The sequence below is a fragment of the Erinaceus europaeus genome, chromosome 14, assembly GCF_950295315.1.
Source record: "Erinaceus europaeus chromosome 14, mEriEur2.1, whole genome shotgun sequence".
Classification (NCBI taxonomy): domain Eukaryota; kingdom Metazoa; phylum Chordata; class Mammalia; order Eulipotyphla; family Erinaceidae; genus Erinaceus; species Erinaceus europaeus.
Window position 1 is genome coordinate 5255140 of NC_080175.1, and position 24229 is coordinate 5279368.

General features: G+C 43.8%; 1 protein-coding gene across 5 annotated transcripts; it reads left to right on the top strand.

Annotated features, from left to right (window-relative positions):
* Positions 1–24111, top strand: IKZF5 (IKAROS family zinc finger 5). 5 transcript variants are annotated; one of them, XM_060171119.1, is made up of 5 exons: positions 1–194; positions 1912–2061; positions 16054–16246; positions 18989–19171; positions 20159–24111. In XM_060171119.1, exons 3-5 carry the CDS (start codon positions 16114–16116, stop codon positions 21100–21102), a joined length of 1260 nt encoding a protein of 419 aa, XP_060027102.1. In that variant the 5' UTR covers positions 1–194; positions 1912–2061; positions 16054–16113; the 3' UTR covers positions 21103–24111. The 5 variants fall into 5 exon arrangements, with proteins under 5 accessions (XP_060027102.1, XP_060027103.1, XP_060027100.1 ...); XM_060171120.1 differs by lacking the exon at positions 1912–2061 and adding an exon at positions 15719–15847; XM_060171118.1 differs by lacking the exons at positions 1–194; positions 1912–2061 and adding exons at positions 15583–15631; positions 15679–15847.
* Positions 24112–24229: the final 118 nt, after the last annotated feature.

The following is a 24229-nucleotide window of genomic DNA, read 5'->3' on the forward strand; positions in this document are numbered from 1 at the left end:
TACGTCCTCCTCGCGCGAGAGTTGGGCACGGGCGGCGGGGCGGGAAGGGAGCCGTAGACACAACAAACATGGCGGCGGCGGCGGAGGTGACGGAGACGGAGATGGCGGCTGCGGCGGCTGCGGCGGCGGTGGCGGCGGCGGCAGGGGAGTCGAAGCAGGCGGCGGGAGTCACCCGGTGCGGCTGTCAGGCGGTGGTGAGTCGCGGGCCGCGGCCTGGGACGGCGGAGAGGCCGGTGGAGGGGCGCGGGGAGGCGGCCGGCGGGAGGCGGGAGGCGGGAGCCGGGGCGGCGGCGGGCCCGGGGAAGTGGGGCTGGGGGCGGGGGGACCCACCCGGGACTCGGCCCCCGGCGCGGGGTCGGGCGGGGTCGCGACCTGGAGCCGCCGGCCCGCGGGCTGGGGAGGCGGTGCGGGAGGCCGCGGGACGTGGCGGCGCCGTCGGGGCGGGTTCCGGGGAGGGCGCCGCCGCGGCTCTGACAGGTGGTCGGGCGTGCGGGGGCCGCCCGGGGCTGCGTCCTCCGGGTGCGGGGGGTGCGGGGCGCGGGGGTTGCGGGGCGCCGGTCTCCTAGGAGCTCGGAATCCTCCTGCCCGCGACGCCGTCTCCGGGCTGTCGGGTGGGAGAAGGCCGCTCAGACGCTGGTTTCCTTCACCCCGTTCTCCTGCCCGGGTCAGTTTCTCCTCCCCATGCAAGATCTTTATTTATATTATTATTATTATCATCATTATTATTATTTTAGGCTGTGGACTTTGCGGCCCGTAGCCGCGCCCCCCCCCGCCCCCCGCCTCCTTGCCTCCTTGCAGGGTGTCGAGTCCCCAGTAACTGTCCCCAATAACTGTCCACTGTGCGAGCAGCACCCTAGTGCCGGGTCCCTGCGGCCACCAACCACGTGTCCCCCTCCAGTGCCCCCCCCCACCCCACCCCCGCTTCCCCAAAGGGCAGCGGCCAGTGGGGGTCCTCAGGGCGCTTGAAGTTGCCCAGATGGAGCGAAATTCAACCCAGAAAGAAGCAAAACTTTTTTTTTAGAAAAAAAAAAAAAACTGTTAAAACATTATCGGCTCACAATCATGAAATTCCATCTCGTTTTGAGACTGGTGCTGTTAGTGTAAGCTAGAGAGATTGATGATATTCCTTTTTTTAAAAAAATTATTTCTTTATTATCTCTCTTTACTTATTGAATAGAAACAGACAGACATTGAGTAGGAAGGGGATGATAGAGAGGGAGAGAGACAGAGAGACACCTGCAGCTCTGCCTCACCACTCGTGAAGCTTTCCCCCTGCAGGTGGGGACCTGGGGCTGGAACCTGGGTCCTTACGCACTGTAACGTGCACTCAACCAGGTGCGCCACCACCCGGCGCCGATTAATGATATTTCATGGGAATCCATCAGCACGATTGGAGCTGTTTAGCAGTTTTATTTAGTTAGTTATGTTTCCCCCTAGGGGGTCCACAGAGTGTTCCCTTGAAAGGCCTCACTAAATGTTTTTGGGTTTAGATGGAGAAGATAATTAAAGATGGGAATCAGATGTACCCTTGCTGGGTGTGCAGTGTGACTTGGGGTTTGGTTGGTTGGGGTTTTTTGCTGGTGTCATTTTCTTGGCAAATGTTTCTTTATAGGGTTAGTGTCTTTGGCTGTTGAGCAGGGGATCAGACCTTTTGCGCAACGTAGCGGGAACAGATGAAATCCAGAGAAATTCACAGTGAAAGAAACACTAAGTGCACTGACGAGTGGTGTTCTTGGGTGATGTTTGGAGTACGAGCTGGAATAGGCCTGTTGCTCGAATGTTCTCTTCCACCACCACCCTCCCACCCCCGCAGGAAAATTGACATATATTTCACTAGCTTATTAAACCTCTAGGCGCTAAGTAAGCTTTTGCCACAACGATTTTGATTGTGTGGTGTGCTTTGCTTTGCAGACCTCTGTATGGCTTTTTAATTGTAGTTGAAATCCCCTCCATGGCCCTTTGGAGTCGCTTGCTGTTATCTCCAGAGTAAACTCCGATCACTCTACATTTCATCAATGTTGGAGTGCCAAGAAAAAGGAGGAACTGATTTGGGGTAAAAAGGTTAGCTTGTGTACTCTTTTAGCTTTCTTCTGCTGTGTCCTTTTGTTTCTGCTTCTCAGAAATTCCTAATACTGCTTTTGGCCTTCGCTTTTTTTTTTTTTTCATTTTTTTGATAGTTCTGTCATCAGAAAATGTTCTAATTCTCTTTGAAGCTGTGAGTTATTCTCTGTATAAAGCGAACCTCATTTGTTCAGCGTCTCCATCTTGATAAGGATTCTGTGGCCGAGTAACTATTTAAGTGCCTGTAACTGTTGGATTAGAAAAATAAACTAACCATGGAACCGCAGTCATTTTGTGTAGATAGACCGACCCAAACCCTAAATTAAGTTATCGTCTAAGTTAGTTGCTATGTTTTCTACCTTATGGTTAATAACCCTTCTAAAAAATGGCAGATAACTGAAATCCATTCTCAAAATGCTCCTGGAGTTTATATGTATATAAAAAAAAGAGGCTACGGAGGAAGGTAGATTAAAGAGTTTCTGGTTCTTAATAATGTTCATTGTGGTGCTTTTTTTTTAGACCAGGACACTGCCCAGCTCTGGTTTAGGGTGGTGCTTGGGATTGAACCTGGGACCTACAAGCCTCAGAAAGTCTTTGCGTCATTATGATGCATTTTTAAATTGTTAGCTTCTGTTAGGGGTGTGTGGATAAGAGACTGTGTGTGTGTGGCTATCAATTTCCCATTTATAATATGACTGCAGAAAAATCCAAGGACTTTATACAAATAAACGCTTATCGGAAACCATGATGGAAGAGCAGAGAATAGTCTGTTATCCCCTTAAAAATAATAAAAGGCATTCATGTTCATCAGGACATAAAACTTCTCAAATAATTCTCTCCTTCATAGTGTGTAGTTTCTGGTTATTTTGTAAAACCTTTTTTGATACTTGAATGGGCATTGTAAGAGAAATTTTTAACATAAAAATAATTTAGATAATTCTTACTTTCCCCTCCCCTTTCTTTTCTTTCCCTCTTTGTTTCTTTCTTTCTTTTTCTTTTATTCCCCAGACTGTGGCTCAGCTCTGGCTTATGGTGGTACAGGGGGGATTTAATCTGGGACTTTGAAGACTAGGCCATGAAAGCATTTTTGCATAACCATTATTCTGTCTCTCCTGCCAGAAATGCACCTACACCCCACCCCATGGCATACCAAACCACCTTAGCTTTTTTTTTTTTTTAATTTTTAGTTTATTTTATAGGCCAGAGAGAAATTGAGTGGAGAGAAGGAGATAGGGGAGACAGAGACACCTGCAGTTCTGGTTCACCACCTGTGAAAATTGCTCCCTGCAAATAAATGGGTCCCAGGGGCTTGAACCTGAGTCCCTGTGCATGGCACTGTGTGCTCAACCAGGTGTCCCTCCACCTCACCCATTACCAGAGTAAACAGACAACTCGGGAACATATGGGACTTGCTGAGGCTTGTAGATCCCAGGTTCAATCCCAAGCACCACCCTAAACCAGAGCTGGGCAGTGTCCTGGTCTAAAAAAAAAAAAAAAAAAAAAAGCACCACAATGAACAGTATTAAGAACCAGAAACTCTTTAATCTTTGGTTTATACAGCTAGATATCAATAGAAAGAGAAGATCAGATTTTAGATTACACCCGGATCTCTAGCCAAATTGGAGAATTCTTAAATGTTTCTTTTTCTGATGGCATAATTTTACACACTGAAATTTTGTGAAGTAGTTTCTTGGCTAGCTAGTAGGTCTTGAATTTGTAACTAGTAGGGAAGGACACATTTAGTAAAATAACTTGCTGATTTTCTTTTTTTATATATATATATTTTATTTTTTTCCCCTTTGTTGCCCTTGTTGTTTTATTGTTGTAGTTGTTGTTGTTGTTGTTGTTGGATAGGACAGAGAGAAATGGAGAGAGGGAGGGGAAGACAGAGAGGAGGAGAGAAAGATATCTGCAGACCTGCTTCACCGCCTGTGAAGCGACTCCCCTGCAGGTGGGGAGCCAGGGTTCGAACCGGGATCCTTATGCCGGTCTTTGTGTTTTGTGCTACCTGCGCTTAGCCCGCTGCGCTACAGCCCGACTCCCAACTTGCTGATTTTCTAAAGTAAACTTTTATGTTTTGTTTGCAGAGGTCTTTAAAGATAGGCAATGTATTAGAGGCACACCAAGATCGTCAGCTAATCTGTGGAGGTTAGTGAACTTTCAGTCCTAGCAGTGATGACTGCTTCTTTAAAACCAGGAAGATAGCTTGGATATAAAACCTCTGCTTACCATATCAAGAAGTCTGTAGCTTCAGAATCTGTCTTTCTTCCCAATTAATGTGTTTGGAAATACTGACTTTAGACAGCTGAGTTTTGAACCGAAAACCACATTCAGATCTGAACATCTTTTACTCAGCCTTGTTAAGGGTATATATGTTTGTTCTGTGGAGAGTCGGAAAGAGGGATGTGTCATCTAAGACTGGTGGATCAGAAAGTGCTTAAGGATGGGCTGACGCACAGTGATCACATCATTATGGAATTTCTGAGCTTATAAAGCATATCAGTGAATTAAAAATAGAATTTGAGAAATGATTTTCTCTGTTTCCCCACACACACACCCCCAGCACTGCTGAGCTCTGGTTTATGGTGGGGCTTGGGGTTGAATCTGTAACTTCAGAGCTTCAGGCATGGGAGTCTTCTGTATAATCTATCATTAGGCTATCTCCCTAGCCAGTCCCCTCTCTTGTGTTTACAGTGTTACCTTTCTTTTACTCACTGGTATCCTGTTCTCTTTCTTCTTTCTTTCTTTCGCCTGTCATGCATTATGATTGAAAAATCACACAATTTATGCCAGGGAACATAGTGAAATTTATAATGTGGCAATGTGATAATAGCCAAGACTGTCAAAACATGCCAGCTGTCCTCTGCAATTAGGTTCATTTGTGTACTTAAAACTTGAAATGTATAAAAATATCATTTTCTTCTACTTGCTTACTGACAATCTCATGCTTTTTCTTTTCTTTTCGATGTGTCATGTGTTCTACCATAGCAGGGTAGGCTCTCTAATCAGGAGTTGGTAAGATCTGTTTCACTACTAAAGTCTACCAAAATGTATTCAGAGATTTTCCAGTGGAAGCATACCACTTGAGTTTCTATATGAACTGATCGTGAAGAAGTAATGTTAAGTTCAGCATGAATGCCAATAAATAAATTGCAGTATAGATGCCAGACTTGCTTTCCTCATTATAACCTTTGTCATTGGACGACAGTCTGTAGGGCCTCACGACTTTTGTGATCTAAAACAAGTCCCTCAATTCATCTTCTTCTTTTCCTTTTTCTTTTTTAACTTTTTTCTTTTTTTAAATATAAATTTATTTCCTTTTGTTGTCCTTGTTGTTTTATTATTGTGTTTATTATTGTTATTGATGTCATCATTGTTGATAGGACAGAGAGAAATGGAGAGAGGAGGGGAAGACAGAGAGGGGGAGAGAAAGACAGACACCTGCAGACCTGCTTCACCGCCTGTGAAGCGACTCCCCTGCAGGTGGGGAGCCGGGGGCTTGAACCAGGATCCTTACGCCGGTCCTTGCACTTTGCGCCATGTGCTCTTAACCCGCTGCACTACAGCCCGGCTCCCTCTCCTTTTCCTTCTTTTTGTTTTGTATCCACCTCCTAATCTTCATGCCTTTGTACCTTTTTTTTCCTTCTTTCTTGTGGAGGCCTCTGCCCTCAATAGTATGTTGACTACGGAGCTGCCGTCCTTGTCTTGTTTGTGATCCTTCTCCTGGGAGTCGACTGGCTCACATTCTCCCCCTACCTAAAGGCAGAGCTTAAAGGACAGACAACTGACCTATAAAAGCAACTCTGGTGACAGAGCAAACAGTAATACAGTGACTGTGTAGAGTCAGTTCAAATAAACATGGCAAGAAAGAAACAGCAAAAGCAAGCTTGTCTGGAAACTGACCAGTAGTAATAATCACAAGATAGAGAATAGAGACTTACAGAGATGGACTAAGAGCAGGCCAAAAAGGAAATCAGAGGAAGGAAGAGAAGGCAGGAGCCTAGAACAAAATGGGCAAATATATATAAATATAGATAGATAGATAGTTATAGAAATTAAAAAGGCATTTCTGTGACCGTGGCAATAGTGAGGATTTCTACCCATTATCTCATAATTTTGTAAATCAATCAATATTAAATCACTGGTAAGAAATTATTTTTAAAAAAGGAAATATGTTTGGGAAGTTGCAAATTGGATTACATTTACTATTAAGAGTAAAGTGAGCCTTTCTTGTTTCTTTAATGGAGTAACAAATTCTAAAATGGTAGCATAAGACTTCCATTGATAAACTAGACAGGAAAGGGGAGGAGCTTTATTTTACATTTTAAAATTATTCTTTAGAGAGAATTTATTGATTTACCTTTTAAAAAAATTCCTGTACTAATTTGTTGGGAAAAATCGTGGTTTACCAGACAATAGCTGATGCATGGGTACAGCTTGTCACCTTCCCACCATGGTTGTCTGCACACCACTCCAGCCACCAGTCAAGTAAGTCTCTCTTCAGCGTCCTGTACTGTGTACGGTCCTCCCTACCCCCACCCCAGAGCTATTTGCTTTGCTGCCAGACACCCCACCCAGTTCAGGCTTCACCCTGTTTCCCTTGTTGACTTCTTAAATATCACTTATAAGTGAAATCATTGTGTATTTATCTTTTTTCAAGTTCCATTCAAAACGTGGAAAAGGAAAATTCCTCAGCTGAGTAGTATTCCAGTGTGTGTGTGTGTGTGTGTGTGTGTGTGTGTGTGTGTGTGAACACACATCATCATCACAGCTTTTTTTTTTTTTTTTTTTTTGCCTTCAGGGTTATCGCTGGGTTTCTGTGCCTGCACTACGAATCCACTGCTCATGGAGGCCATTTTTCCCATTTTGTTGCCCTTGTTATTTGCTGTTATTTTTTTGTTGTTGTTGTAGTTATTATTATTGTTGTTGTCGTTGTTGGATAGGACAGAGAGAAATGGAGAGAGGAGGGGAAGACAGAGAGGAGGAGAGAAAGATAGACACCTGCAGACCTGCTTCACCGCCTGTGAAGCGACTCCCCTGCAAGTGGGGAGCCGGGGTTCGAACCGGGATCCTTATGCTGGTCCTTGTGCTTGCTGTTGGATAGGACAGAGAGAAATGGAGAGAGGAGGGGAAAACCGAGAGGGGGAGAAAAAGACAGACACCTGCAGACCTGCTTCACCTCTTATGAGGTGACCCCCCCTGCAGGTGGGGAGCCGGAGGCTCAAACTGGGATCCTTACACCAGTCCTTGTGCTTCTTGCCATGTGCTCTTAACCCGCTGTGCCACTGCCCAGCCCCCCATCCCAGCTTTCTTAACCACTCATCTGACATTAACCATCTGGGTTGTTTCCAGGTTTAGGCTAACTATATTGCGATGAACTCTTTGGAAGGCGTTTCTGTGTAGACGTCTTTCTCTTTATTTATCAAATAGAGGTAGAGACAAACTAAAACTCTTTGGAAGGTGTTTTTGTGTAGACCTCTTTCTCTCTTTATCAAATAGAGGTAGAGACAAGCTAAAAAGAGAGAGAGAGGCTCATGCAGCACAACTTCACCACTTGTAAAGCGTCCTCCCTGCAGGTGGGAACCAGGGGCTTGAACCTGAATCCTTGCAGCACGGGTCCTTGTACCTCTTCACACGTGTGCTCCCAGGTAGACCCATTTTTGATTGTGTTGAGGGACCTCTAAACTGTGACTCTGGGGCAGTCAAGAGTTTTCTTACTCTGGGGCTTGGTGGTGGCACACCCAGTAGAGTTGCACATGTTACCAAATGCAAGGACCCAAGTTCAAACCCCCAGTCCCCACCTACAGGAGGGAACCTTTGAGAGTGGTGAAGCTGTGCTACAGGTGTATGTGTCTGTCTCTCCCCCACTCTCCTCTATCTCCCTTTTCCCTCTCAATTTCTCTCTGTCCTATCAAATAAAATTAAAAATAAAAATAAAACATTTTAAGAATTTTCTTAATCCAAGTTAGAACCAGTAACACCACATGCTTCACATGTAACAAGAGGCTTTAAGTATACTTAACTATAGATATGTAGCAGCACTGCAAGGTAATATTGTTACCCCATTTTGTAAGACGGAGAAATAAGACGAGTGTGGGGGCTAGGCAGTGGTGCACCTTTTCTGGTGCCATGTTACCATACACAAGGACCCGAGTTCTATATTTCCTCCTCCCCACTCTCAGTTTCTCTGTCTCAATCCAGTAAATGGAGGGGATGAGGTAGGCTGTTCATGCCCATACCACAATATTCTGTTCGTGTAGACCTAGGCTTTCGGTTGCCTCTGCTTGTTAGAGACCAGAGAAAAGAGGCAGCGTAACTTTTATTCTCTCAGCCCCGTCGCTTGCATCCTTTCAGAAGGGAGGAAAGGAACTCTTCGCAAATGGCCGCTGTAAGAGAGGCGAGCATTTGTTCGCTCGCGGGTCTGTCTGAGGTTAAACTTGTCACAATAAAGACTGCGTTGTAAAGAGAGAAGACTAGACAGATCAGTGAACAAGGAAACCCCAGAACCAGCCTGGGCTCTTCAGTTTCTCAAGTTGTCGCTGCATTGCTATGCAGTATGTACTAGAATCGATAGTACTGCAGTCAAGGGCTAGTTGTTTTTTTCCGGTAGACTTCTAGGTCATTCAAATACAAAGTTTTACTTCTTAAAATTGTGGCCAAGCTTTTGTTAATTAGAAATGTGATTATTGAGGCCAAGTGGTGGCACACCTGGCTATGTGCACGTATAACTATGCATAAGGACCTGGTTTCAAGCCCCCCAGTCCTCACCTGTAGGGGGAAGAAAGGCTTCACAAGTGATGAAGCAGTGCTACAGGTATTTCTCTGTCTTTCTCTCCCTGTCTCCCCCTCCTTCTCAATTTTTCTCTGTTCTATCAAATTAAGTAAAGTCTTAAAAAGTTGCTTTAAAAAGAAAACAAATACGCCTTTTATGCCTTAACTTCATAATCTTATAGTTCTGCATTGAAAAATTGAGGCTACCAAGGGTCCAGCATAATCCAAACATGCACAAAGAAGCCTTAAATTGGTTGGTTTAAATTACTAAGATATTCAGGTTTTTATTAAGACTGTGCTATTCATGTGAGGATAGACAAAAATAGAGCAGTGAAGTAGAGGAAGAAATCTAGAAATAGTCATGTCTTTATAGTCACCTGATTGTTTTTTCCTGGTATAAAGCTTTGTTGCATTATTTATTTATTTTTTCCGCTGGGGTTATCACTGGGGCTCAGTCCCTGCACTACAAATCCACGGCTCCTGTGGCCATTTTCCCCCCATTTTATTGGGTAGAGAGAAATTGAGGGAGATGGGGAAGAAAGAGTGGGAGAGAAAGAGAGACACCTGCAGACCTGCTTCACTGCTTGTGAAGTGACCAGGGTCTTGAGCCAGGATCCTTGCACGGGTCCTTGTGCTTCCTACTCTGTTGCATTCTTTATTATTATGTTTAGTTGAGGTATCACACTCTAACATTATGTAGGTCTCAGGTACACAGCATTTAAGAGTCACCTTCCCTTTCATTCTGATTTTCACCTGTCTCTCCCCCTTGTGTAACCACTGATTAGTTTTGTGGTTTAAAAGTGTTTATTGTTTTTATTATTACTTAATGTGCCTGCTTTTTTGTTTTTTTTTTCTCTAGACCACAAACCAGGAGAACTGGGTTTATCTTTCTCCCACCTGGCATATTTCAGTTAGTATAGTACAATCACCCGATTTAGAAAAGTACTAAAATACAAAGCTCAGCTCCAGATACAAGTACACAAGAGATGGAATAATGCCATGCATTGCCCAAGACTGGGCCCAGCCCCCGCCACTTTGAGAGAAGCTTCAGTGCTGTGGTTCCTTTTGTTCTCTCTGTCTTTCTCTTTCTCTGTCTGAAAAAGTCAGCCCCTGGTGGTGAAGCCCCCAGAGATAACAACAGCACAGACAACAATAGTGATATTTTGAGAAGAAAGTAGCACTGCCAAGCAAAATGTAGCGAGGCTACAGCCCTAAATAAAGGGGAAAACGGACAAGGCGGACTGCACGGACTATATGAAGAACTTACCTTCATCAAGGTCACCATTAGGAAAGTGAGGGGGCACTTCCGGGAGGTGTGGCTGTGGAGCAACAGCAGACACACAGACTTCCCCAAGACAACAAGACTGACAACTATTGAATTTAATACCTCATCAAACTACAGCTGAGACTCCTGCAGAAGCATTGTAACCTCAACCACCAAGTCACAGATGCTGCTGTGATTCCATCCTTACTTTCCTGGGCAAACAACCTTCCCAATAAGTCCCAGAGCCTCCCCTCCCCAGACCCCTACCCCACTAGGGAAAGAGAGAAACAGGCTTGGGGGGTGGATCCACTCACAGGGCTCAGCAGTGCTTCCTGGCTTGGCGGAGCAGCTGAATTGAGCTGCGAGCTTTGGATCCTTGGGGTGTGGGAGTCTCTGCATAACCACTGCACTCTCTCTCCCCCAACCTGATTTATCTCTTGGTCAGGAGTGAGTGATTAAGTTAAAAAACCTTAGAGATAAAAAGCCCTCAGGCTACCATAGCCTAGAGGGAAGAAAAAGAACAAAAGAGGCTTTAACATCCTGTGCTTCAGCTCAGGGATTGAGATAACATTGAAACTACTGCTGATTTCTACAACTCTGAACTCTTTCAGTACCTTACTTAAACACAAGTCAATCCAGGCAAGAGTGATCAGTGGACTGAAAAGTACAGAAAGGGTCCTCATACCACACTCTAATAATGGTTAAAGCAAGGAGAAACATTGGAGAAATGAGCCAGGACAAAAGTCCAGTTAACAGTCCCCCACAGGTAGAAACAGAAGGATGAGATCAACATCCAGAAGTGAGGAAAGAGTTTGTAAGAATAATCATCAGAAATGCAGAAACAACAAATGGGACTCTGAAAGAAAGCACTAGCTCATAATCAGAGGGCTGAAAGCTGAAATAGCTGAGCTAAGAGCACAACTAGCTGAACAAGCTAATACAGTGTCAGAACAGGGTAACCAAATAGCTGAGCTACAGAAAACAAGAGGGGAGAGAGAACAGAATAATGCAGAAAACAGAATTAGCAAGATTTACGAATTAGAGAAAACTAAGAAGAGATCTCAAGAGATTAAGAGATACTGAAAACAACAACAGGCATATGGGATGACTTCAGAAGAAATAATATACACATTATGGGCTTACTAGAGGAAGAGAGGGAGAGGAAGAAAGCGTTCTTCAGGACATAATAGCTGAGAACTTCCCTAGTCCAGACAACGTAAAAGACAAGAAGCCTATAGGGTCCCAGACAGAATTAGCCTAGCCTTAAAGACACCAAGACACATATTTAGAATGAAAAGGATCCTGAAGGCTACAAGAAAAAAACAAGAGTCACCTAGAGAGGAAAACCCGTAAGATTAGCAGCAGATTTCTCCACACAAACACTACAGGCCAGAAGAGAATGGCAGGATATCTGTTGAGTTCTCATTGAGAAAGATTTTCAACCAAGACCACTGTATCCTGCTAGATTGTCATTCAGACTAGATAGAGGCATAAAAACCTTCTCAGACAAGCAACAGTTGAAGGAATCAACTATCACCAAACCTGCCCTGAAAGAAGTTCTGAAAGGTCTACTATAAACAGTCAGACCACCATGCCATATATCAGAACACTCAAAAAAGCTACAAGAATGGCATTAAAATATCTTCAATCTATGATATCAATAAATATCAATGGCCTGAATTCACCTACTAAAAGGTACAGAGTAGGAAGATGGATCAGAAAACACAACCCAACCATATGTTGCCTGCAGGAACCCCACCTAACTCAACAAGACAAACACAGACTCAAAGTGAAAGGATGGAAAACTACTGTACAAGCCAATGGACCACAAAAAAGGGGCAGGAACAGCTATGCTCACATCTGACGTGATAGACCTTAAAATAGATAAGATTTAAAAAAATAGGGATGGACATTACTTAGTGCACAGAGGATCAATCGGTCAAGAGGACTTAATGATTATCAACATCTGTGCACCCAGGGAGGAGAGGCCATCTAAATACATCAAACGTCTACTGAAAGAGCTACAGCAGTCTATCAACAGCAACACAGTCATAGGGGAGTTAAACACCCCTCTCTCTTAACTTGACAGATCATCCAGGCAGACAATAAAGGGAGCTAAATGAAGAGATAGATAAACGAAAACTATTGAACATTTTCAGAGTAAAAATGGTGATTTTACCATTTTCAGCCAATCTTGGATAGACCTTGAAGAAATCATGTTAAGTGAGATACGTCAGAAACAGAAGGATGACTATGGGATGATCTCACTCACAGGCAGAAGTTGAAAAACAAGGTCAGAAGAGAAAACACCGACTAGAACTTGGACTAGAATTGGTATATTGCACCAAAATAAAAGACTGGGGTGAAGGGAGTTCAGGTCCTGGAACATGATGGCTGAGGACCTCTTGGGGGTTGTACTGTTGTGTGGAAAAATGAGAAATGTTATGCATGTACAAACTATTGTATTGACTGTAGATTGTGAAACATTAGCCCCCAAATAAAGAAATTTAAAAAATGAGCAAATACACACACACATAGATAACAGATGTAGGTGTATGGCTGTTTATCTGGGACCTTGGGAGAACTTGCACTTTCTGCTAGAGAGGGATGGGGACACGACTGGTGGTGGGAATGGCGTGGAATTGTACCCCTTTATCTTAGAGTTTTATAAATCAAGTCACTAGTAAAAACTTTAAAAAAAAAAAAAAAAAGAGTGGAAAGCTGGTGTAGCAGTGTAATTCAGTGGAAGGGCTGTACAGGCTTCATGCATACGAAAGCCTGGCTTGGAGCCCTGGTACCACATGCAGACATTATGGACAGTACTGGAATCTCCACGGGTGGTGGAATGGGGTGGTAGCGCTTGCATTCGAGTATTTTCTCTCTCTCTGTCTCTGTCTCTCTGACTGGCCTGAAGAGGCTGCTCAGCATTGGTCTCACACCGTCAGCAAGACCCCAGTACTGCTTAGGAGAAAGACTTCACTTGGTGGTGGGAGTGAGGCACAGAAAGATGTCTTGAGTGATAAGAAACTGTACTTATGACAACTGTCTTAGAGATCATTCCTCCAGTAAAATGATTTGGATATTTTAAAAAAGAATCTGCAGCACCCCCTCCCCAAGGTAGCCACATAGTGGAAGAACATAACCCAAGTGGACACCTCTAATATAGGGACTTTATTTTAATTTTTTTTTAGAATTTATTTATTCATGAGAAAGATGGGAGGAGAAACGGTAAGAACCAGACATCACTCTGGTATATGTGCTGCCGGGGATTGAACTTGGGACCTCGTGGTTGAGAATCCAGTGCTTTATCCACTGCACCATCTCCCAGACCACTCCCCCAGAACTTTATAAAGCACTTTTACAGATTAATTAGAAGAGAGACAGCCCAACAGTAATGCGAGTGAAAGACTCAAGCAGGCACTTGGCTGTTGAGACCTGATGGGTGTGGAGCGCGGGCCCAGCAGAGGAAGCACACAGCCGGGGTGCTGAGTCGGAGACAGCAGAACATACTCAGCCGCTGGCCTGAGTGGAATGTGGGGCCGCAGAACTTTGGGTCATTGCTGCTGAGGGTCTAGATTGGGGGGAAAACAGCAGCTGGGGGTGGCGAGAAGCTGAACTGGAATTACCTAGAGCTGAGTGTAAACAGAAGCTGTGACCCAGCAGTTTCAGCATTCAGGGGGAAGGAACCCGGGAGACCTGGGGAGCTGCCCGGAAAGGTGCAGGGTGGACCCTTAGCTTGGGACCCTCGTGTTTAGTGTTGGCGGTGCTGTTTGATGGGCGTGTGATTTGGTGACAATTCTAGAGCTCTGGCCTTCGGGTTAATGTATGCGTGGGTTAAGCCTGGGTGCCAAGATGTGACTGAGCTCCGACATTATCAGTCTCCTCATCACTCTTATTCATCAAATAATTGGAGTTTAGGCAAAGACCTTGTATGGGAAAAGGTGCATTTAAGAAGATCACATAGGGCACCGGGCAGTAGCACAGTAGGTTAAGAGCACGTGGCGTAAAATGCAAGGACTGGCGGAAGGATCCCGGTTCGAGCCCCCGGCTCCCCACCTGCAGGGTGGTCACTTCACAGGCGGTGAAGCAGGTCCGCAGGTGTCTGTCTTTCTCTCCCCCCTCTGTCTTTCCTTCCTCTCTCCATTTCTCTGTCCTATCCGACAATGACAATAACAACAACACTAAAACAAGGGCAACAAAAGGGAAAATAAATATTAAAAAAAAAAGACATCAAAAAATTTTTTTGTAATTTTTTTTTTTATTTAAGGAAGGAGACATTAACAAAACCATAGACTAAGAGGGGTACAATTCCGCACAATTCCCATAACCCGATCTCCACATCCCACCCCCTCCCCTGATAGCCTTCCCATTCTCTATCCCTCTGGGAGTATGGATCCAGGGTCATTGTGGGTTGCAGAGGGTGGGAAGTCTGGCTTCTGTAATTGCTTCCCCGCTGAACATGGGCGTTGACTGGTCGAGGTCGATCCATACTCCCAGCCTGCCTGCCTGCCTCTTTCCCTAGTAGGGTGGGGCTCTGAGGAAGCGGAGCTCCAGGACACATTGATGGGGTCGTCTGGTCAGCATCTTGCTGGCATCTGGAACCTGGTAGCTCCTTGGTCCACGTTTTAAATTTTAAAAAACTTAAAAAAGACCACATATAGGCCTGGGGAGACAGCATAATGGTTATGCAAAAAAGATTTTAATGTTTGAGACACCAGCGGTTCAGGATTCAGTCCCTAGCACCTCCATAAACCAGAACTGAGCAGTGTCCTGTTAAAAAAAAGGAGGGGGGATGCCAACCCAGCTTCCCGGGACGGCCTCACCAGTGTACCTGGGAACCCCACCTCCCCAGAGTGCTGCCCCACTAGGGAAAGAGACAGGCTGGGAGTATGGATCCACCTGCCAACGCCCATGTGCAGCGGGGAAGCAATTACAGAAGCCAGACCTTCCACCTTCTGCTCCCCACAATGACCCTGGGTCTATGCTTTCGGGGGGAGGGGAGGGGATGCGGAGCTCTGGTGGTGGGAACTGTGTGGAATTATACCCCTCTTATCCTATGGTCTTGTTGATATTCTTTATTTTATAAATAACATATTAAAAAAGGAGGGAACAAAGGCGTTGACCACATATAAGTTGCATAAAAACATCTTTCCTGAAAAAAAAAATGCCTTTGTCACTCAGCTGCTAGGCTTTCTCATCTTGTTCTTACTAGAAACTGTGTTGTTTGATTTGTAAAGCTGAACCACACACATCAATGTGAAGATAAGCTTGATTTGTGTTTGCAGAATTTCATGTGTGACTTTCCCTCTTGGCATCAGGATCCCAGACCTTCCTGCCGTCTCGCCTCTCTCCCCCGCCGGCCGCCAGCCCCACCCCAGCGAGCAGGGTGAGGGCTGGTGGTGGGCACGGCGCTGTGTGCCTCTCTAGTCGGCCCGAAGGCTGATCTGTCCTCTGTGTGAAGCTCTGTTGGGCGGGGACCCCCTCTCGCTCATTTACATACTGTTGTCCAGTGGTGGCTTTCAGCCAAAGTGCCGGGTCTTGAACCCAGGACCTTGTGCAGGGTGACATGGGCCCTCTACCAGGTGGGCCACCTCCTTACCCCCTTGGTGTGCCCTTTTACAGAAAAATTCAGACCCAGGTCATTCATTTTAGCCACGTGACTAGGCAGTAGCAGCTGTGCTGAAGCTGGGCCCCCCGAGACCGAGCTGTGCACTCAGAACCTCTGCTCGTGTGCCCAGTGCTGTTCTCTGGGTGTGTGTTCTCTCTCTCTTTCTACCACCAAATTTAATTCAAACTAACTTTACTGAAATTTCCCCCTTAGTCCTTTTAAGATACTTGAGAACAGGGACCGTGGTCTTTATCGCTTCATCTAGTGCTTTTCACATAATTTCTGCCACTGTTGTTATGGACGTAGCTGCATAAATGGGGTTAACATCAGATTTTTTTTTTCCTCCTAGGTATAACAAACTGTACACTTAGTTAAAAAAAAAGAAAAAAAGAAAAAAAAAAAAGCAAAGATGGGTGAGAAGAAACCAGAGCCTTTGGACTTCGTGAAAGACTTCCAGGAGTACCTGACGCAGCAGACACACCACGTGAACATGATTTCTGGATCGGTCAGTGGGGACAAAGAAGCAGAGGCTCTTCAGGGAGGTAGCCTCATCTTCATACTCTTAACTGACTTCCTGCTGGTGGAAATAGTAATGGCTGTGGACCGCTTCCCGCCTACTGGAGGTCACTGGTCACTTAGGAGAGTCTGTGGGGTTCAGTTTGTTTTCCTCCCAGAAAGATACAGATGACTGTTGCTGCTTTCAACATTTGAGTTTTCTTTTTTTAATACATTTATTTATTTATTTACTTATTTATTTATTTATTCATGAGAGAGATAGGAGGAGAGAAAGAACCAGACATCACTTTGGTACATGTGCTGCCAGGGATCGAACTCGGGACCTCATGCTTGAGAATCTAGTGCTTTATCCACCGCGCCATCTCCCGGACCACTAAACATTTGAGTTTTCTTAGGAAGAACGAATCCCTGCCCCTCCCTCCAACCCCAGGATCTTACTAGAAGTTAGGTGTTAGAGGTTCTAGAAATACTGTTGGTCCTCAAGGTTCTGCAGATAACAGTGGACATACGGTGCCCAAAGAGGGCCCAGAGCCAGCCACGTTACACAGAGGAGCTGCCAGTTGGGAAACATGGAGTAGATCTGATAAAGGAGAGATTTCTGTGGCTCTGGAAGCGGCAGTACACTTGAATGTGCTGCAGAGAGACTTCATCTGGTTTGCTCACCACGCCCAGGCTGAAATCTATACCTAGCCGTAACGCTAGTCAGCAAGCCCAAGTCTGTGAGCCGCGCTTGGGTTGCTGTTTGTACCACCTGCAAGTGCAGCGTGGTTTTTACTGTGTTTTTTTTTTCTGGGACTCGGTGCACTACGAATCCATTGCTTCTGGAGACTGTTTTTCCCTTTTTGTCACCCTTGCTGTCTTATCATTATTGTTATTATTATTATTGTTGTTGGATAGGACAGAGAGAAATCGAGAGAAGGGGAAGATGGGGAGAGAAGGATAGACTCCTGCAGACCTGCTTTACTGCTTGTGAAGTGACCCCCTCGACCCCCGCAGGTGGGGAGCTGAGGGCTTGAACTGGGATCCTTGCACCGGTCCTTGTGCTTCGTGCCACGTGCACTTAATCCACTGTACTACTGTCCGCCCCTCCTTCTTTTAAATATGTATTTATTTATTAATGAGAATGATAGGAGGAGAGAGAGAACCAGATAGCACTCTGGTGCATATGCTGCTGGGGATTGAACTCAGGACCTCACACTTGAGAGCCCAGTGCTTTATCTATTGCACTACCTCCCGGACCACTCAGAGTGGTTTTTGTATAAATTAATTTTTCAAAAAAAAAAAAAAAAAAAACAGTTATGATGAGAAAATTCAGACTTCAGTATCCATCAAGCTTTCTTGAAGCATAGCAACACATTTGCCTACTATTTTCCACAACTGTTTTCAAGCAACAGTAAAGGCAGAGATGATTAGTTGAGATAAAAATCCTCTTACCAAAAACTAGCCGAGTATTTATCCATATAGGAAAAGGTATCTTATTCCTAGCCCACATGGTCTAGGGCCTTCTAACCTGGGGGCCTGGAACAGGTGCTTCCTAGAAGTCCCTGATGTCAGGCCTCACTCCTGATGAACTCAGTCAGTCCTTATTTATATAATGTCCTCTAGTCGTTGAGATTCACACTGAGCTTGGGGAGTCACTCACTCGGGAAGGCCAAGCAGGAGAGAGGGACATTAATGTCTCTGATCCACCAGTGTAGTTGGCCTTTGGGATACTGGACTCGGACCAGCCAACAGAATTTAATTCCTTTTAGAAGAGAAAGTAGAATGGGGGGGGGGGGGTTTAGTTGTTCACAACAACAGTGCTTTTTGTGGGTGAGGATGGAAGACACAGGGATGAAATGTCCTTCCTACCCGTGAGTGTGCAGATTTGTAAACTGGGGTTTAAGTGACCAGGTTGTAATCTGTAACGCTGCCTGGTTTGTGTGATCATAGCGCTTGCTCTTATAGTCTCTGTGCGCAAAGAAGCGCTTGGATTAGATGAATGAAAACAGCTGGGCAAAAAAATAAAATAAAATAAAATAAAAAGAAAACAGCTGGGCAAACACCTTTCTTTTTCTTTTTTCTTTTTTTGGGATTTATTTAGTAATGTGAGGAGACTGGAGAAGGAGAATGAGAGTGTCACTCTGGCACATGGAATGCCAGGTCTCAAACTCGAGACCTTGTGCTTGAAAGTCCAGTGCTTTACCCACTGTGTCACCATCTGGGCCAAACAAACATTTTCTAACTCTGAAATTTTTGCAGTCCTAATATTCAAAATATATCACCAACAAAATTTCCCTTTATCTGCATAGTTTGAACTTTGGGACCCTAAACATTAGCTCAGAATTTAGAGCATATGTGTCAACGGTGGAGTGGCGCCGGGACTCAGCATTAATCACGCCAGACTAGATGAGCTAGAGTTTGGCGAGACAGGCGTGAGCACCAATTGAAACATTTGTAGATGCTGCCAGACTCTAACATATGACTGTTAATAACTGTGCCATTGCTGTTTACCCCGCTGTTTTCCCACCTGTCACATGCTTCTCTTTGAAGCATGTTAAGAACTGATGAGATTTAGCCCAGATAATTGAGATTCCCATATGAAAGACGATGACATCAGCATAACTTTCTCTCAAATTAGTGTCGGTTCAAAAAGTCTGCCACTTGAGAGTTACCTTTTGTACTAAGTGACCTGCCATTTTGTGAAGGATTTTTTTCTACCACTGTGACACTGAATGCTGAGTTGAACTAATTCTGTGCATAATTTCTTTTGCTGTCTCTGCTTACAGCTGGAACAGATGGTGATCAAAATGGACTTGATCACCCATCTGTGGAAGTTTCACTGGATGAAAACTCAGGAATGTTAGTAGACGGGTTTGAAAGGACTTTTGACGGGAAGCTCAAATGTCGGTACTGCAACTATGCCAGCAAAGGAACAGCTCGACTTATTGAACATATTAGAATCCACACAGGTAACGGGGATGTGATTGGAGAAGACACTACTTTCTTTGTGGCCAGGATAGGTGTCATAGAGAGCAGGCTAACTTGCCGTATACTGTCAGACACCGTTTTTACAAGGCACTGGCCTAACTGTGCAAACAGGAAGTGAGGCCCTTCCCCTTCTTAGCCATCTTCTTGATCCAAAAAGTCTTCCACGATCTATCTGCTTCCTCTGTTGGGCTCATTAATGCTGAGAGCAGGATGAAGTGATAACACGCTTCCTTCTTGATCCCTACTGGGTATGACTCGGTTGCAGAACGGGGAGTTGTGGGCTGCACTTCTGGTCCTCAGATTTTACCACAGTCGTCCTTTCTGGTAAACCTTGCCAAACACCTCCCGACCTGGCCTGAGGATGGACATTGCAGCCTCCTCCTCCTCCTGCCCCCAGAGTTTAGCAGAGTGTGGAGCGTGTGGTCGGCACTTGGTACTTCACTGATGAATGAATGATGCCAAATGTCAACTCAGAACGCCAACTAATTACTTCTCATGTGGTGACTGATGAGTGAAAGAGACAGAGGTGAGGCGCCGGCAAATTGAAGAGGCACTTGGACAACTCAGACATTGAACGAAGGTCCCTTTCAGTGTTGCTTCCTGCTTAACAAATGTTTTAATAAAAGGTCCTTTTTCATTTTTTTCCTGAGGCACACTTTTGAGAAAAATTACAATTGCATAGCGAATATTATAGCTGTGCCATTTCTTCTCCAGATGCCAGTTGGAGCACTACGGTTTTACAAGAGCTCCATTGGCCAATAGAATATCTTTCTCAAACGGTTGCCAACAAACACTTAAGCTTATTTATACTTGTAGGTTTCTCTACGAATTTTACAATTTGTGTAAATATCATTTTCAGAAAAAAGCTTTTTAATCTCGTTCTAAATCTAACCAATAGACAAAATGTGAAAACCACGCAAGTGAGCTATTCTGACAGCTTACAACCCCCCCCCTTTCTTTCTGAACAGGTGAGAAACCTCATAGATGTCACTTATGTCCATTTGCATCTGCGTATGAGCGCCATCTGGAAGCCCATATGCGCTCCCATACAGGAGAAAAACCGTACAAATGTGAACTGTGTTCTTTCCGCTGCAGCGACCGGAGTAACCTCTCCCATCACCGAAGGCGCAAGCATAAAATGGTACCGATTAAAGGTACCAGGTCTTCCTTGGGCAGCAAAAAAATGTGGGGGGTTTTACAGAAGAAAACCAGCAATCTGAACTACAGCAGAAGAGCGCTGATCAACTTGAGTCCACCCTCCATGGTGGTTCAGAAACCAGACTACCTTAACGACTTCACCCACGAGATCCCAAACATCCAGACCGACCCCTATGAGAGTATGGCGAAGACCACGTCCGCGGGGGGCCTGCCGAGGGACCCCCAAGAGCTCCTGGTCGACAACCCTTTGAATCAGCTCTCCACCCTGGCAGGACAACTGTCCAGTCTGCCCCCCGACAACCAGAACCCCGCCTCCCCTGACGTAGTTCCCTGCGCCGATGAGAAGCCTTTCCTCATGCAACAGCCCACTGCCCAAGCAGTCGTGTCTGCCGTGTCTGCAAGTATTCCTCAGAGCTCCTCTCCCACGAGCCCTGAGCCTCGGCTGGCTAACAGCCAGAGGAACTACAGTCCGGTGGCAGGTCCGAGCAGCGAGCCAAGCGCCCACACGAGCACTCCGAGCCTAGGCAACAGCCAGCCCAGCACTCCGGCCCCGACGCTGCCAGTGCAGGACCCACAGCTGCTGCACCACTGCCAGCACTGTGACGTGTACTTTGCCGACAACATCCTGTACACGATCCACATGGGGTGTCACGGCTACGAGAATCCTTTCCAGTGTAACATATGTGGGTGCAAGTGCAAGAACAAGTACGATTTTGCCTGTCACTTTGCAAGAGGACAGCATAACCAACACTGATTGGAAACAATCACGTTATGCTTTATTCGGTTTTTTTTTTTTTTTGGTTTTTTTTTTCCCGTATGTGTGTGTTTTGTGATTTTTGTTTTTTTATTTTCAGGGGGGTGGGGAGGGTTCATCTCTAATAAGGTGTCTACTAATTTAAAGTCTATATATTTATAGAATATAAACTTGACAGTAGAAATAGTTTTCTCATTTATCATTTTTAATCACCAGATCAGAAATCTGGTCAGGGCCATTGATGTATCAGATCAGTTAGACCCAGGGATGTCTGATTCTTTCCCTCCCAGTCAGGACATTGGAGAACTGGAGCGCTGGTCTCAGCTCGCCGCACTGGCGGTCCATCAACACTTCAAGCCGCTGATGCAGCAGCACATGCATCATAGCTGCGTGTTCCGTTCAGATTTGAAGACAGAATCGTTTTTATCTGTTCCGACTTCAGTTTCTAGTAGAGGGATTATTTTTTTTAATTGCTCTTAATTGAACTACTTATTAACAACTCACATAGTTGCAAGTTGAGTCAGTCATTTCAACCCTGCTGACAGCAGTGAAGTAATTTCGGTACAGTGGATCTTTTTTATTCCACGAGAGGAAATGTCAAACAGTTAATTCCTTAAAGTGAAGATGAGGATCGGTATATACAGTTGCTGTTCACTTAGTTTCTAGACCGAAGTGTCGGTTTCCCATTGGGTTCGTCTGTTATACTTCCAGTTTATTTCTAAAAGGACAGGTACAACCCTTAGAATGTTAGAAATACCAGAGGATTATCTGTGACTATGCCTTCTCTCTTCCAGCTTACACCTTTCATTTAAGTCCTTTAGTCTTGACGTTAGTAATGCCAGGTGAAGCTGATATCCACACTGAACGCTTGTTATTCCCCGATTCCTTTGCCTACCAAAGAGTTACAAAAGTCAGCCATCTTACTCCTAGAGATGTAGTTAGTCCTCAGCAAAACTTACCACATTTCCCTTTCGTGCCCTCTGTCCATTTCTTGTCACTATTTCCAACAATAGGTGGATAATAAAAACCACATGGAGAAATGAGATGGTCAAGTAATATTTACAAAGATGAGACCCTATGTCCCAAATGGATACTAATCTTCACAATTGGCCACTTCAAAGATTTTCTGTGAATTCAGGTTATAATGCTTATTTGCAGTTTTTAATGTACAGTGACAAACAAAACTGGGATTGAATTTCCACCGTAAAAAGAAAAAAAAAAATTTTAAGTGTAATAGATTAAAATGCATTTAACATACTAGTTTACAGAAGTAAGGCTGGGTAAATAAATCTAGAGTAACTTTAAATAGAAGGCTATTGTTTTTATACCATGTCATAGCTAGCTTACTCTGAAGACAGCTTGGTTGAATAATAAAATACATTGTTACTAACTTGGTTTCTGTGTACTTTGCAAAAATGTTTTTAATTTGGTTCAGAAATCTCAAAAATACCCTATTAAATGCTAACCCAAAAAGTACCTGTATGTGTATATATAGTAAATAAAGAGGAAAGGTCAGTGCTGTGTGCCCACCCAGAATGGCGGGTGTCTAGCCAGTCTTCTGCCGTCCTTGCCAAATGCCAGAAGGCTATTACAATGATCTCTTACGGTTTAACATCCAATGCGCTCCATAACTCAAAAGAGTAACGTCAAGGACCATTCCTTCAAACAGCTAAAGTTTGTGAGTCTATAATTTCACCGGTCTGTCTCACTGTGGCTGAGACCCTCCACTACTCAGATCTACTGGTGCAGCCATTTCTAAATGTCAAACTTGACTCTGCATTTATTGTCACAAAGGAGCAGGTTGCTATTATTTGTAAGCCTTGCAATGACTTTTTTCTTCACTTCTGTTTTATTCTTCAAATAAAAGCAATACCCCCAAGATACAAAGTGAACTTTAATTAAACGTTGAGAAAGCTCTCTTTAAAAAAAAAGTTTGTTAACTCTGTATTCTGGGCCAAACAGTGACAAATATTTTTTTTTGTTCTGATAATCAGATAGGTGTGTTGATGCATTTTAATTTAAACATAGAAAAGATTTTCTTTTGTAACGACAAGAATGTATAATTCTAACTTTCCTACAACTAAAGAGCACAATTGGTATTCCAAAGGTGTCAGTGCTTAAAAGTTACAATTAATTTTAAATGCACTAAAGTTTTTTAAGCAAATCTACCTTAGAAACTTCTTTGTATTGTATTTTTCAAAAAGATTTGGGATTTTATTTAAATATTCTGTGAATTAAAATCTGTATTTGGAAAGATGTTAGTATCTTCCATTAAGTATTGAATATGTTTCTCCCATTTTATTTTTTAGTCAAATATTTTATAGAAATGAGTTATTGGGGAAAGTATAACATGCACTATTTCTAGTTCTTTGCTGTTAACAGGCAATGTTCTGAAACTAAATTATTTTTGTTCAGTGAACATAAGTTTAGATTTTTAAAGTTGGTAGATAATTTATCTCCACTAATATTTTTTTAAGAAACTGTGAAGAAATTAACAGGGAAGTTTTTTTATTTCAGATTTTACTAATGTAAGTGTAGCTACAACTTCTTGAAATTCAAGTAAAGGCCAGACTTTTACTTTGAAAAAAAATTCCATTGGATATTTTCCAGTGCTATTTCATTTTAGAAATAAGTGTTTGCCATTCATCTGCAGAATCGTTTGACAAAGGGAATATTACTTTAAAAAATTGTTCAGAGATAAATCTCTTAAGTTCTACAAAAATATTTATCAAATGGGTGTATTATAACAAAAAATTCCCTGCTAAGGACTTTTTCATTAAGTAATCTTAGAGGGTATAATTTCTAAAACTTGTTTTTGTTTATATGTACTTGGATGTAAAGAACATATTTTGTATGCAAAACATAAAGTGAGTGGGGTTGCAAAACACATTATATTGTCTAGGAATTCCAGAATGCAGTCTAAAGCTGAAGTCACTGGTAGTTCTTACTTATAAATGAAGCTTTGCTTTTGTAATATATGAATAAAAAAAAAATAACACTTTCTAATGATCTCACATTTTCTTATTTGAAAAGTAGCCTTAGTTTCCTTATTTTCACTAATTTTCTAGTATGTAAAATGTTAATAAAAGGGTCTGATGACTGCATTGGTTTGAATTTGCAGAATGTC

Bases quoted from the DNA above. Each gene is read 5' to 3' on its own strand.
- IKZF5 (XM_060171119.1), top strand. From the start codon at position 16,114: ATGGGTGAGAAGAAACCAGAGCCTTTGGACTTCGTGAAAGACTTCCAG. The intron at 16,247-18,988 runs GTAGCCTCATCT...CTCTGCTTACAG, and splicing joins AGCAGAGGCTCTTCAGGGAG to CTGGAACAGATGGTGATCAA. The intron at 19,172-20,158 runs GTAACGGGGATG...CTTTCTGAACAG, and splicing joins ACATATTAGAATCCACACAG to GTGAGAAACCTCATAGATGT.